This window comes from Schistocerca serialis, chromosome 5 (genome assembly GCF_023864345.2).
Source record: "Schistocerca serialis cubense isolate TAMUIC-IGC-003099 chromosome 5, iqSchSeri2.2, whole genome shotgun sequence".
Lineage (NCBI taxonomy): Eukaryota > Metazoa > Arthropoda > Insecta > Orthoptera > Acrididae > Schistocerca > Schistocerca serialis.
In genome coordinates, this window is record NC_064642.1 from 539,269,424 (window position 1) to 539,284,843 (window position 15,420).

The following is a 15,420-nucleotide window of genomic DNA, read 5'->3' on the forward strand; positions in this document are numbered from 1 at the left end:
GCTTCCTACGAAGTAGAAATAGTTGTGTACTACACGAGTCAATCAAGCTTTTAAGCACTGTTTGACACAGCATTTCTTACAATGGCAATAGATTATTGATATCTATCAATTTTCCCAAAATTTCTCAAGAAAGGAATGGTTATTCTGTGGCAGCTTTTGTGCTGGTTTTTTCATCAGCCTTTTTTTTTTTAAAGAAAATTGCTTATGTTACCACAAGTGTACTTTAATTTCTCCGTAACTTTGGCCATCAAAAGTGAGGTATTAACGGACTGAAGCAGAATTTTAGGTACCTATTAGATGTCATTTTCTTTTCAAATTGTACAGAGATTTAAATAACAATAAAATAACCCCACACTGCAAGATATTGGTACATCATAGCTATTTTATATTTTGTAGTCAGAAAATCTAAAAGCTGAAATTTTCAGTATAAGTCATTGTATAGAAATATCACTACATAGTGATAAAGAATAACTAAAAATTTGATTAACAAGTGAACTGCATGACAGTTGGGTTTAGTGGAAACATACAATACATTGCCAGTGATGTATACTACTTTCCTCACTTTTATTGTGAAACCTTTGTTATGCCAAAACTCGATTACCAAATAATTCATTTAATGTTAAAATTTCTACTTATTCAGTCCTACCAAGGTTTGTCATTTGTATGTTGACTATCAGTATCTTGCAGTCTATTCAGTAAAATTTTGCATATGAAGCAACCAGACACTGGTTTATAAAATTATTAGAAAACCTTTTGCAACATTGTATAGGTCATTCAAAGCAGGAGATTTGCTATATTTAACCACTCTCAAAATATTCATTGATGTATTTTTATCAGTAAAAAAAAAAAAAAAAAAAAAAAAAAGTACCATTGCACAAGGATTGGAACTTAAATAGTGGCAACTATTTATTCACAACCAATACAGAAGAGTTAAATGTTTGCACCTGTTACTGTGCTTCAAAGTAGTCACCAGCATTGTGTAGAACCTGTTGCCAGCATTGTGGAAGTAGTAGTAGTACACCGTTAGCAGAGCCTGTTCTGTTGATGGTGTGAATTAGTGGTCTACTGCCTGTTGAATCTCCGGAACAGTTCTGAAGCGAATGCCACGAAGTGGTTCGCTCATCTTCGGAATCAAATCAAAGTCAGAAGGACTTAGTCAGGGGAATATGGTGGATGGTACAGTACTTCCTAGTCCCATCGACCGAACAGAGCAACCACAGCTTGCGCTGTATGCGCCTGGCCATTGTCATGCATAATGATGGGTGGACTGCACGGAAAGCATCACCGCTTCTTTTGCAAAGCTGCTCACAGGTAATGCTCCAAAAATGAACAGTAATACTGCGCATTGACAGTCTGCCGTGGAGGAACATAATGCATTAGGATAACACCATCAGAGTTGTACACGAGAATCACCATAACTTTAGATCGCTCCATTTGCACCATCAGCAGAACAGACTCTGATAATAGTATGCTATGCCTTCCACATCGCTGGCAATGGGTTCTACACAATGCTGATGATGACCACTTTGAAGGACAGTAACAGGTGCAAACATGTAACTCTTCTGTATCAGTTGTGAATAAATAGTTGCCACTATTAAAGTTCCAACACTCATAGTTGTGGAATAGTAGGTAGATTTATGAACACCACAGGGGCCTAGGAACTGAATCATCATGGAGCAAAACCTACATATTTGAAAGCTGCAACAAAGAAAAGGCACAGTGAGATGTTGAGCATACAGTGGTTTCTCATTTGAGAGGAAGCACAACAGCAAATGAGTATTTGTGATATGGATTTCAATTAAAAATCTCATGTATTTCTACTATATGTTGCTCCCTTTTTTATTCCAGGTAAAAATTGTAGCACAATAATGTACTAAGGGCATCTATTGTTAAGTTGAAGCTATGACCCTTCATGGGATTAGAGGGACAAATGAGTTTCATTTCAGTGTTGTTGTTATGCTGCATTTTAAGTGTCTCTTGCATGTCATGTATAGATAATTGGTAACTTTAAACATGCTCCAGCCATTTATCAGTTATATGAATAAAGTATACATATAATGTCTTGCAGTATCATCACTTACCATTTTCTGTTTGTTCAAATGCTAATCTTTCATATTTTTTTGAGAACTTTTAACTTAAAGAATTTTTTTGAAATAATTACTATTCGTTGTAAATGCACCTTCTTTACATTTGATGAATAAGGTTTAGTTATATGATATATTATTTAATTACATGTTAGCATGTTTCTCTTTTTTTTACAGTGGTGAACCCTTAGCAGTTGGTCTGTTGGATATATTTGGTTTTGAAAACTTCCCAAAAAATTCTTTTGAACAACTATGTATAAATATAGCCAATGAGCAGATACAGTATTACTTCAATCAGCATATTTTTACTTGGGAGCAGCAGGTATGCTTCTTTACCATTACCTGTAGTACAGTTATTAGCCCCACAAAAAGAAATTTAATAAGTATATTTTTCCCTCCAGGAATATATGGCAGAAGGGATTCCTGTGGATCTTGTTGAATTTTCAGACAATCGGCCAGTTTTAGACATGTTACTGTCTCGTCCAATGGGCCTGTTGGCTCTGTTAGATGAAGAAAGTAGATTTCCTCGTTCAACAGATAAATCATTAATTGGTAGGTAACCATATTCATCATGTGTTTTCTGAGGAACAGCTTTCATGTTTTGAGTGGAAAACACTCACTTGAAAATCCAAAAGGAGTCTAGATGTGTGTACCATTCAACAATTGTAATAGCCTGAATGAAGTAATAGCTTTCAGTAGCACATTCACTCTTCAAAACTGTGAAACTGTAAAAGGACTGCCTTCCATACCAAATACTACTACTGAGGACAGTTAATTTAAATTATAGGATATTTGGAAGAAATTTATTCTCATTTGTGTTCTGTACAAGCTGTTATATATAAGTTTTCTGTTTCAGATAAATTCCATTCGAATATTAAGAGTAAACATTACATTAGGCCTAAATCAAATGCTCTGTGCTTTGCTGTTCAGCACTATGCTGGACGAGTCATATACCAGGCTGAAGGATTTCTTGACAAGAACAGAAATTTCTTACCTCCTGAAGTGATTCAGCTTTTAAGACAATCACATAGAGATATGGTTCGTTTCCTGTTTCAATGTCCAATCACAAAAACAGGTAACCTGTACTCAGTCAGCCAAGAATCTCCACGAGAAACTCCAGTACCTGGTTCCAAGGTATGTGTGCACTGTTATGTAAAAAATATCTTAAATTTGATTTTAATGGGAATAAAACAATTATTAAAATTAATGTAGGTCTTGTAAAGAGACTTCAGTTTTAAAAGGAAGTACTGCTTATGAGATTTATTCATAAGCAAGACTTCAATATGTTTGTAAGAAATTGCTCACTACAGAATGCATGTGTGTCGTTAAATAACAATCTTGTCATTTCACAAACAAGTAGTGCATTAGTAAATTAAAGATTGGTGCAAAAAACAAAAAGGTTGTTTTAAACTTTGATGTGTTTATGTGCTCTGTTACCATATGTACAAGCATGAAAATGAAAGTTCATGCAGTCAGCTCAAGAAAACAGTTATAAATATCGTGGACCAAATTTAAACTTACTGATACTTTGTAAAGCTACATTGTTCTCTGTCCACTCCGCTGCCCTCTTCTTGTTCCCATGCCTTACTCTATTCCTTTCACCAAATCTACATCTATGACTACATGATGGCTATCCAATGAACACGTGCTTGACAGAGGGCTCTTAGAACCATACCACTCTTGAATAGCATATGGGGAAAATGAACACCTAAATATTTCTGTGTGAATTCCAATTTCTCATATTTTGTTATGATAGTCATTTCTTGCTATTTAGGTGGGAGTAGACAAAAATACTTCCACATTCAGAGGGAAAAAGTTGGTGATAATTTCGTGATATCTCACTACAGTGAAAAACATCCTTGTTTTAGTGATTGCCTCTGAAATATATTTATTATATCCATGACACACACTTCCCTACTTCACAACATAATAGGAAACAAGTTTCCCTTCTATGAACTTTTTTGGTGTCCTCCGATAAGCTCATGTGGCAAAGATCCCATACTGCACAGCAGTACTCCAAAAGAAGAAGAAGAAGAAGAAGAAGAAGATGGACAAGTGTAGCATAGGAAATCTCTTCAGCAGGTTGTTTGCACCTTCTAAGTTCTCTGCTGAAATAAAGTGGAGTCCCCTGTTCACCTTACCCATGACATTTTCTATGTGACTGTCCAAATTTAAAAGTTGTTCGTAATTGGAAGTCTTACGTTTTTAGTTTAATTGACAGCCTTTAGATATGTGTGGAATGAGTTGCCAATTCCCACACCATACAGGTGTCTTAAGCAATCATTTTGCAGGTGGTTTTGATGTTCTGGTGGCTTTACTAGATGGTAAATGGCAACATTATCTGCAAACACTCTGAGAGAAAGCACAGGGCCTGTGCAACATTTGGAGAACACCAGAGATCACTTCTGTTTCACTCATTGACTTCCTATCAATTCCAACGAACTGAGACATTTTTGACATGAAATCACGAATCCAGTCACTCAACTGAAGCAATACCCCATAGCCACAAAATTTGAAGCCACTTCCCGTTAGTCTCTAACTCCTCTCCAAATTTGAGATTATTCCATATTTGTCCATTGCTGATAGTTCTTTTCCTCCCCCCTTCCATGTCAATATTTTTGTACCCTTCCTGGCTGCGCACATCTTCCTTTCTCCCCTTAACTGCTGATCAATTTTCCCTCCCTGACACCCACCCACCATCCTGTTCAGATGGAGATTATAGTGCATGTGTGTGTGCATGTTGGTTAATCAGTTAGGTTGTTAATTACATGTTCTGTAGATCATTTGAACAATTTTTTTATCAAAATGATGTGGAGCAAATCAAAACAGTAATTCATCAACAAAATGGGAGGACTTCATCAGGTGATAGAGACTGAGTGTTTACTTTGATCCTAACAAACAAAGGACAAATGTTTAAAATATGTTACAGCAAGAACAAACATGATGTGTGGAACATAGTAGTTCATAGAGCAACATATAAAATACAGGTTGTGCATAGCAAGGAACATGTTTACCCGAAAACAGTAATACAGCGTAAAGAATAGGCCAAGCACTCATTTGCGATTACTTGAATAATGCTGTTTCTTTGGCGGCTCACCAGAGTGCACCAAGGGGCCGACCCAGGTGACTTCTATAAGCAGGCCTGTGAACTGTATGGATACACACACTCTGAAATTCTGCACATCATGAGTGGAGGTACATCAAAATATAATGCTGATTTTAGACATTTTAAGTGTGCATATGTGCCACCTTGGATTCAGCAACAGATGCTTGGTTTTATATTTTCTGCTTTTCTTTATTTTAAGGTATTCTTTTTATTCTGGATCTGTCTTTTGAAAATTTCAGTGTTTTCCCTTATCTTTTCATCCATAGGAGAGGGCGAAGTATGTCAGTTTGCAGAAAGCCAATCCTACAAAAAGTTGAGCTTTTCTGAACACGTTGATTTTCATATTCACTCATTTAGTGTTGATTATTATATTCATTTGCAATGCCCATGTACACAGTATTTTAGTTAAAAAGACTTTTTGCAAGAACTGAAATACAGAAGGAGACTGTGGCACTACTCTATGAACAGCATACACATTACAAACTATTGATTGCTTATAGCATATTTATGTTCCAAAATTGTAATCTTAAAATTACATCCACTTTGAATTTTTCTTACATGTGAGTAGTAGTATAACTTAAAATTACCTTAAATCACAAGGAGGCAGATTGGTAGGGAGGTTTTAATATAACTTTGCATTCTGTACTATTCCAGCATTCGTAAGTGGCAGATGGGTTGAAGTACTTGTTCAAATAGAATTCTCATGGCTTCTGAACTGCATCATACAGCCTTTGTCAGAAAAGTTCCAGGACAGGTTTTACTTTAATTTCTGAGTTTGCAATACCAAAAAGGAACAAATGTTGCTTTTATATTACCTGTTATGTGAGCATCCTTGAAAGACATTGGCCATGTTTCCGTCCAAACTCACTAGGTGGCAGTACTGTACTTAGCAACACACAGTTTGCGTTCTTGATGCACTACCATGACAAAAGGATGCTGATTGTGAACTTAAGAGTGAACATTACCTTCTGCTTTAACATCAGGAAGATCTCTAGCGAAATATGGACAATGATTAAGCAAGCAGAGGCAGGTGAGGCACTTTCAAGAAGTCATGGTTTTGAGTGGCACACAAGATTTCATGAAAGCAGAGATTCAGTGGAAGGTGATTCCAAATCTTGTCGCCCACTTGCAGCAAATATTGATGCAAATGTGGAGTGCATAAGGCAGTTATTACAAGAAGACCATCATGTAACTGTGCGTACAATATTGGAGAACATAACTTGAGTTGTGATGTGTGTCATAAGATTTTACATAAAGATTTAGGGAAATGGAAACTTCATGCAAAACTCATCCCTCGCACATTAACAGATGAACAGAAAGAGGAAAGGCAAAGAATTTTGCTCAACTACTGGATAGATCCACATGTGATCCTGTATTTCTGTCAAACATTATGGCTGGGAGTGGAAGTGGGTGCTATTAGTATGGCCCTCACACAAAGAATCAAAGTGCTGAATGGCAGAGTCCTGGATCACCAGGCTCAAAAAAAGTCAAATGACAATCTTTGAGAACAAAGTAAATGTTGATCGCATTCTTTGATACTAAAGGATTATTTCAATAAGAGCATGTTCCCCCAGATCAGACAGTGAACCAAACCCTTTACATCAAAGTCTTGAAATGTTTGTGACCAGCACTGATTTGTGGTGTTCTCAGGACTGGTTCTTAATGCGTGACTATGCAAGACCCCCATACCGCTTTATCTGCTACCGAGTATCTGGCCAGACATTCTGTTATTGCCATCCCACATCTGCCATACTCACCCGATCTCTCAGCTTGTGATTTTTTCTTGTTTTCACAAGTGAAAAGGTGACTGAAAGGAAAGCTTGAGCAAGATTTCACAGATATCCAACAGGCTATGACAAATATGTACTTGATGTACTTGAGGACAATATTATGGAAATGGAAGAGGATGTAGATGAAGATGAAATGGGAGATATGATACTGCGTGAAGAGTTTGACAGAGCACTGAAAGACCTGAGTCGAAACAAGGCCCCCGGAGTAGACAATATTCCATTGGAACTACTGACGGCCGTGGGAGAGCCAGTCCTGACAAAACTCTACCATCTGGTGAGCAAGATGTATGAAACAGGCGAAATACCCTCAGACTTCAAGAAGAATATAATAATTCCAATCCCAAAGAAAGCAGGTGTTGACAGATGTGAAAATTACCGAACTATCAGCTTAATAAGTCACAGCTGCAAAATACTAACACGAATTCTTTACAGACGAATGGAAAAACTAGTAGAAGCCAACCTTGGGGAAGATCAGTTTGGATTCCGTAGAAACACTGGAACACGTGAGGCAATACTGACCTTACGACTTATCTTAGAAGAAAGATTAAGGAAAGGCAAACCTATGTTTCTAGCATTTGTAGACTTAGAGAAAGCTTTTGACAATGTTGACTGGAATACTCTCTTTCAAATTTTAAAGGTGGCAGGGGTAAAATACAGGGAGCGAAAGGCTATTTACAATTTGTACAGAAACCAGATGGCAGTTATAAGAGTCGAGGGACATGAAAGGGAAGCAGTGGTTGGGAAGGGAGTAAGACAGGGTTGTAGCCTCTCCCCGATGTTGTTCAATCTGTATATTGAGCAAGCAGTAAAGGAAACAAAAGAAAAATTCGGAGTAGGTATTAAAATTCATGGAGAAGAAATAAAAACTTTGAGGTTCGCCGATGACATTGTAATTCTGTCAGAGACAGCAAAGGACTTGGAAGAGCAGTTGAATGGAATGGACAGTGTCTTGAAAGGAGGATATAAGATGAACATCAACAAAAGCAAAACAAGGATAATGGAATGTAGTCTAATTAAGTCGGGTGATGCTGAGGGAATTAGATTAGGAAATGAGGCACTTAAAGTAGTAAAGGAGTTTTGCTATTTGGGGAGCAAAATAACTGATGATGGTCGAAGTAGAGAGGATATAAAATGTAGGCTGGCAATGGCAAGGAAAGCGTTTCTGAAGAAGAGAAATTTGTTAACATCCAGTATTGATTTAAGTGTCAGGAAGTCATTTCTGAAAGTATTCGTATGGAGTGTAGCCATGTATGGAAGTGAAACATGGACGATAAATAGTTTGGACAAGAAGAGAATAGAAGCTTTCGAAATGTGGTGCTACAGAAGAATGCTGAAGATTAGATGGGTAGATCACATAACTAATGAGGAAGTATTGAATAGGATTGGGGAGAAGAGAAGTTTGTGGCACAACTTGACCAGAAGAAGGGATCGGTTGGTAGGACATGTTCTGAGGCATCAAGGGATCACCAATTTAGTATTGGAGGGCAGCGTGGAGGGTAAAAATCGTAGAGGGAGACCAAGAGATGAATACACTAAGCAGATTCAGAAGGATGTAGGTTGCAGTAGGTACGGGGAGATGAAAAAGCTTGCACAGGATAGAGTAGCATGGAGAGCTGCATCAAACCAGTCTCAGGACTGAAGACCACAACAACAACAATGACAAATAAGGTTACAAGCATCGCAGCTGAAAGTTTTCCTGTTTGCTTCCAAGACCTCTAGAAACGTTAGCAAATGTGTATAGGTAGCCAAGGGGACTACTTTGACAGGAGATAGGATCATTATGTGTTAAGTGCAATTTTCTGTTTTAAAAAAGTGTCCTGGAACTTTTATGACAAACGTGGTATTATCAGACTTAATCCATTCAATGCCTGGAGCATGCCAGCATGCTTCTCCAGTTCCTAGGCAGCGATGGAGGGCATATTGGTGTGCTCTAATTACCCTTTCTCAATGACTGAGAACATGTCTGTGCACTCGCCATCCCTGAGGGGGATTTTCACCTGTATTGTTGACTTGCATGGTGGGAATTTGTGTTTGATTCTTCTTCGGTAATACTTAGTCCATCTGAGACATACAAATTGCTGAATAAAAAATTACCATTGAGTTAGTTTTTCGGAAATTGAAATTAGGATTTTGATCAACAAAAAACCGGTTCATGTTTCAAAACATAAAATTTAGGTGAATCATAATCAAATCTAAATAAACATATATCTTACATTTTGGAAAATTCGCACATGAAATATTTTTATGATAGTGCTGAAAACAGGTTGTAATATACACTCCTGGAAATTGAAATAAGAACACCGTGAATTCATTGTCCCAGGAAGGGGAAACTTTATTGACACATTCCTGGGGTCAGATACATCACATGATCACACTGACAGAACCACAGGCACATAGACACAGGCAACAGAGCATGCACAATGTCGGCACTAGTACAGTGTATATCCACCTTTCGCAGCAATGCAGGCTGCTATTCTCCCATGGAGACGATCGTAGAGATGCTGGATGTAGTCCTGTGGAACGGCTTGCCATGCCATTTCCACCTGGCGCCTCAGTTGGACCAGCGTTCGTGCTGGACGTGCAGATCGCGTGAGACGACGCTTCATCCAGTCCCAAACATGCTCAGTGGGGGACAGATCCGGAGATCTTGCTGGCCAGGGTAGATGACTTACACCTTCTAGAGCACGTTGGGTGGCACGGGATACATGCGGACGTGCATTGTCCTGTTGGAACAGCAAGTTCCCTTGCCGGTCTAGGAATGGTAGAACGATGGGTTCGATGATGGTTTGGATGTACCGTGCACTATTCAGTGTCCCCTCGACGATCACCAGTGGTGTACGGCCAGTGTAGGAGATCGCTCCCCACACCATGATGCCAGGTGTTGGCCCTGTGTGCCTCGGTCGTATGCAGTCCTGATTGTGGCGCTCACCTGCACGGCGCCAAATACGCATACGACCATCATTGGCACCAAGGCAGAAGCGACTCTCATCGCTGAAGACGACACGTCTCCATTCGTCCCTCCATTCACGCCTGTCGCGACACCACTGGAGGCGGGCTGCACGATGTTGGGGCGTGAGCGGAAGACGGCCTAACGGTGTGCGGGACCGTAGCCCAGCTTCATGGAGACGGTTGCGAATGGTCCTCGCCGATACCTCAGGAGCAACAGTGTCCCTAATTTGCTGGGAAGTGGCGGTGCGGTCCCCTACGGCACTGCGTAGGATCCTACGGTCTTGGCGTGCATCCGTGCGTCGCTGCGGTCCGGTCCCAGGTCGACGGGCACGTGCACCTTCCGCCGACCACTGGCGACAACATTGATGTACTGTGGAGACCTCACGCCCCACGTGTTGAGCAATTCGGCGGTACGTCCACCCGGCCTCCCGCATGCCCACTATACTCCCTCACTCAAAGTCCGTCAACTGCACATACGGTTCACGTCCACGCTGTCGCGGCATGCTACCAGTGTTACAGACTGCGATGGAGCTCCGTATGCCACGGCAAACTGGCTGACACTGACGGCGGCGGTGCACAAATGCTGCGCAGCTAGCGCCATTCGACGGCCAACACTGCGGTTCCTGGTGTGTCCGCTGTGCCGTGCGTGTGATCATTGCTTGTACAGCTCTCTCGCAGTGTCCGGAGCAAGTATGGTGGGTCTGACACACAGGTGTCAATGTGTTCTTTTTTCCATTTCCAGGAGTGTATAATGCTGGCATATATGCCTAATAACCTCGTATAATATGTGATTTTACCTTGATCAGATGCCGAAAAAGAATTATATGTAAGGATTCAACATAAATCAAATCAAATCAAATACGTAAAAAAATGTGCTTTACTTACCGTGATATTGTAGAATTACTGGTGGTGAACTGAACTGCAGTACATACTGGAAAATGAAGAGGTGTCCATCGTTCTCTAGCATTTCAGAATCGCTGGCAAAACACATTAAATATAGCAGATGACTGGCTTGGAGCAAGGTAAATGTAAAAATGAAGGGCCGCATGCATGCTGGCACACACTGTCATTGTGAAGGGGCGTGGGGATCTGCACGAGTACACACTCCGTTGCTAGCTGTGGATGGGAGGAGCATGCGAGCATACTCCTCGTATTAAGTGGGTTAATTGATATGATGCCAATTAAGTATCAGTATGGAAGGGGACATACAGGAAGTGACTGGGTATTACCTTATGCCATTATTGCTCAATTTTCATCACTCACAAGACAAGTGAGTTTAGTGATGCAGTAAACTTGAAGGCAAAGATGGAAAACCTTCCAATAACATTCCAGGTGCTTATATACTATGAGGGTAAAATAAATTAATTTATCACACCACAGAGGAAGCTGAACAATAACACAGAGGATAATGTAATGTAACAGCATGCCCTCATTCATTAAAAGCATGACTAAGTGGATTGACAAAATATTATGACAAGTAATTATCAAGTAGATCTATTACAGTGACATCTAGATAAGAGAAAATCTAGGTTGTTTGAACAATGCAATGAGCCAATGACACCTCTTGAGAGGCTAAAAGGAAAATTGTAACTGTAGTTCAGTTTACATGGCAGATTTGGGACAGGCGCTAAGCACACATATGGTTGAGCACAAGTGATGGAAAGTGCAGACTGGAATATCAACAATTACGAAAAGGATAGATTGCTACTCACCAAGCCAAAGTTTGGCGTTCGCCGAAACCTACACATAGAACAACAAACAAAATCTGTGATTGCTGAGCATGTGAATGAATGTAATGTACACTTGAATTATGACAAAGCCTATGCACCATCAAAATGATCCACAATGGTCAACCAAACAACATCGTTGAAATCATAAAGCATAAGACCATGATAAAGTAAGATGGCTTCCAGTAATAATTGCCAGCCTTGCACCATTCACCAGCAGCAGAAAACCACACTGTAATAGTAGTAGTAACAAATGCTTACTCTTGGTTGGATAACCAAAATGACATTCAGTGCTGTCATCTGATTTGCAAAACATGACCCATGAATTGAAAGAAATAACATCTAATCATCACCTATAAACCACTTCTTCCACATAACATTTTTAATTGATATAAGCCAGTGGTAAAAAAACTGACAATGTAACACATTTTACAACCCAGAAGAATTTTACTGTCATTGACACTGACTATAAAAGTTTACTATGATAAATTGGATGAAAGCTTAATTTCTGAATATTTTTTCTACTTTTATTGCAGATGAACGTTATGAAATACAAGAGTATCATAATTATCCAAAAGATGTACCACTAAAATGATATAAAAACAGCCTGTTTCTCCCCTCAGAACACAATCTCTCATTCCTTCACTTTTTACTCCAGCACTGATATTTGCAAGTTTACAAACACACACAGTTGCATTAAATTCGGCATTGTACTTTCTTCCAGGAAAGATACAGCAGCAGAGGACTAGCTTCCCAGTCAAGAGCTCAGCAGACTGTTGCAACATACTTCAGGTACTCTTTAATGGATTTGCTGCAGAAAATGGTTAGCGGATCACCACAATTCGTCCGCTGCATCAAACCAAATGATGCCAGAGTTCCACAGCTTTTTGATTCCACAAAAGTTATAAAGCAGCTGAGATATACTGGTGTGTTGGAAACTATTCGCATTAGGCAGAACGGATTTTCCCACAGAATCCCATTTGCTGAATTTTTGAGAAGGTTTGTTCCATAATGTGTCAAGGTTATTAAAAGAATGTGTGTTTGTAAGTGTTCAGTTTATTTAAAGTTACAATTAAACATATTTTTTTCTGGATGTAAGCAGAGTTAAGAAAAATGCTCATGATAGTATTGCCTTTTTTATTCGCTTTTATTTTTTTGTCTTATCATTCTCCTTTTCATTTAATCTGCATGTGTTTTCTATAACCTTTAACCAGGACTGCTCATTGGTTGATAACAAGGTAGCTCTTGTAGCCAGTGTGAGAATAGTTTCAGGTAAACAGTGAAAGTGAAAAATTCAGTTTGCTTTTGACACAACTGATTTTTTTCCATCTTGAGTTTACTCATAGAGGTTAACTGGAATCGCTGTGACAAAGAGAGCATAATTGATGGTTCTGCTGCAGATTGTTGACCATTGTTTTCATAGATATATTGCACAACATGAGGTTGTGGCTAGGTTAGTATTTCAGTTTAAATTCAGGTCTAAGAAATGCATTGTCTGCCGCAGTTCAGTCAGTGGTCATTTAAAATCAGCTACCAGCAGTGAAAGAGCATCTTGCATTGTCATCATACCCCATGGTGGCCACTTCCAACATTGCTCCATGTTACATATTTTTAAGCAACAGCACTTGTGAAGTGATCCACCATGTTTGTGTGGTACCTTCAGCCAAGCAGTAGCCAGTAGTTGATGTGACAACACTGTAGTAGCAACTAACAGACATCAACTAACAAGTAATTTTAATTAATTATAGTAACAGAGGATCAACTAGTTAACATTGTTAAATATTCACTATTTTTATCTTCTGTTGCAGCTTCCTTCACTCTTAAATGTATTGGTGATTTTTAAGACAATGTTCATTCATTACTAGTCGCTGATCCTTCAGCACCCTCATGTTGAAATTCCATAAATGTTAAATATGTTAATATTAATATTTAAAAATATAATGAGAGGAAAGTTGCTTCTCACCATGTAGTGGAGACGCTGGGCTGCAGATAAGCACAACAGTCTTTTTGTTGTGCCTATTTGCAACTCAGCATGTCTGCTATATGGTGAGTAGCAGCTTCCCTTTCATAATATTGTTAATATTAAGATTTGGTTTACCAGAGCTGTTTGGTCATAATTCCGTGTTCTTTCTTTCAGATATTGTTTCCTTGCATTTGGATTTGATGAACGTGTTGTTGCATCTCGAGAAAATTGTCGCCTCCTGTTGGTTCGTTTGAAAATGGATGGATGGGCTCTTGGAAAAACAAAAGTTTTCCTGAAGTACTATCATGTGGAATACCTTTCAAAGCTTTATGAGGACCAGGTAAGAATTCACGACTTGTTTCTTTTGACCTAATTTTGTTGTACCTTGCCAAGACTGGTTAACAAAAACACACAAACACACACACACACACACACACACACACACACACACACACACACACACACACACACACACACACACACAAACAAACAAGACACTGTTAAAATCTTTTTGCCCCCTGAATCCAGACTCATCACAGTTAATGCCACCTCCCTATAAACTGACAACCCTCATACCCAAGGCCTTGCTGCTATTGAACACTACCTATTTCAATGTCCTTCGAATTCCAAAACCACTACCTCATTCTTCATACACCTTACCAACTGTATCCTGATATAAAATTACTTCTACTTTGAGGGGACGTGTACAAACAAATTTGTGGAACAGCTGTGGGCACCCACATGGCACCATCCTACCCAGCCTTTCTATGGACCATCTAGAGAAAACATTTCTAATCTCTCAAAACCCCAGACCCCTTGTCTGGTTCAGCATCATTGATAATATCTTCATGACATGGACTCAGGGCCAAGACACCCTATTCTCTTTCATCTGCAACCTCAACACCTTTTGTCCCATCTGCTTCACCTAGTCCTCCTCTACTCAGTATGTCACCTTCATGGACACTGACCTCCACCTCTTTGATGGATCCATTCACATCTCTCCTCATTAACCACTAACCACCAACAGTACCTGCATTTTGACAACTGTCACCTTTTCCACACCAGAGACGAGACTGCCCTTGTCCAGTGTGCTGATGGTCTCATGAGGGCCTTCACAAACCTCTAGTCCACAAGCAGATTTCCCCTGCCATATCCTCACGCAACCTTTTCCTACCACCACCTCCAAGAATCAGCTACAAAGGAGTTTTGCCCTCATCCCCCAGTACCCCCATAGACTGAAGCAACTAAAACATATCATTCACCAGGGCTTCGATTATCTATCTGGACATGAGAAGCATCCTACCAAAGATCTCCACTGCCCCTGAAGTGATATTCTGTGGTATTCTGTCACCCATCCACCATACACAGGATCCTGGTGTACATCTTGGAGAAGCCTTTTTAAGAATCTTGGAATTCTTTCTCACTTCCCAATAAATTTACTCCTTAATCATTTTTGTTTCTAACAATAAAATTCAGTTTCAGCTCAACTGAATACAAGTACAATATATATAAAAACAAAGATGAGGTGACTTACCGAACAAAAGCGCTGGCAGGTCGATAGACACACAAACAAACACAAACATACACACAAAATTCAAGCTTTCGCAACAAACTGTTGCCTCATCAGGAAAGAGGGAAGGAGAGGGGAAGACGAAAGGAAGTGGGTTTTAAGGGAGAGGGTAAGGAGTCATTCCAATCCCGGGAGCGGAAAGACTTACCTTAGGGGGAAAAAAGGACAGGTATACACTCGCACACACGCACATATCCATCCACACATACAGACACAAGCAGCAAAATATGT

General features: G+C 39.6%; 1 protein-coding gene across 2 annotated transcripts in view; it reads left to right on the forward strand.

Moving 5' to 3' along the window:
* Nucleotides 1–15,420, forward strand: part of LOC126481036 (myosin-IIIb-like) — a 92,828-nt gene that overhangs the window by 29,312 nt on the left and 48,096 nt on the right. For both annotated transcript variants that reach the window (XM_050104514.1, XM_050104516.1), the window contains exons 13-17: nucleotides 2,262–2,406; nucleotides 2,486–2,636; nucleotides 2,941–3,218; nucleotides 12,381–12,655; nucleotides 13,794–13,959. In XM_050104514.1, coding sequence (XP_049960471.1) covers nucleotides 2,262–2,406; nucleotides 2,486–2,636; nucleotides 2,941–3,218; nucleotides 12,381–12,655; nucleotides 13,794–13,959 — 1,015 coding nt within the window. The remainder of the gene's footprint in view (nucleotides 1–2,261; nucleotides 2,407–2,485; nucleotides 2,637–2,940; nucleotides 3,219–12,380; nucleotides 12,656–13,793; nucleotides 13,960–15,420) is intronic.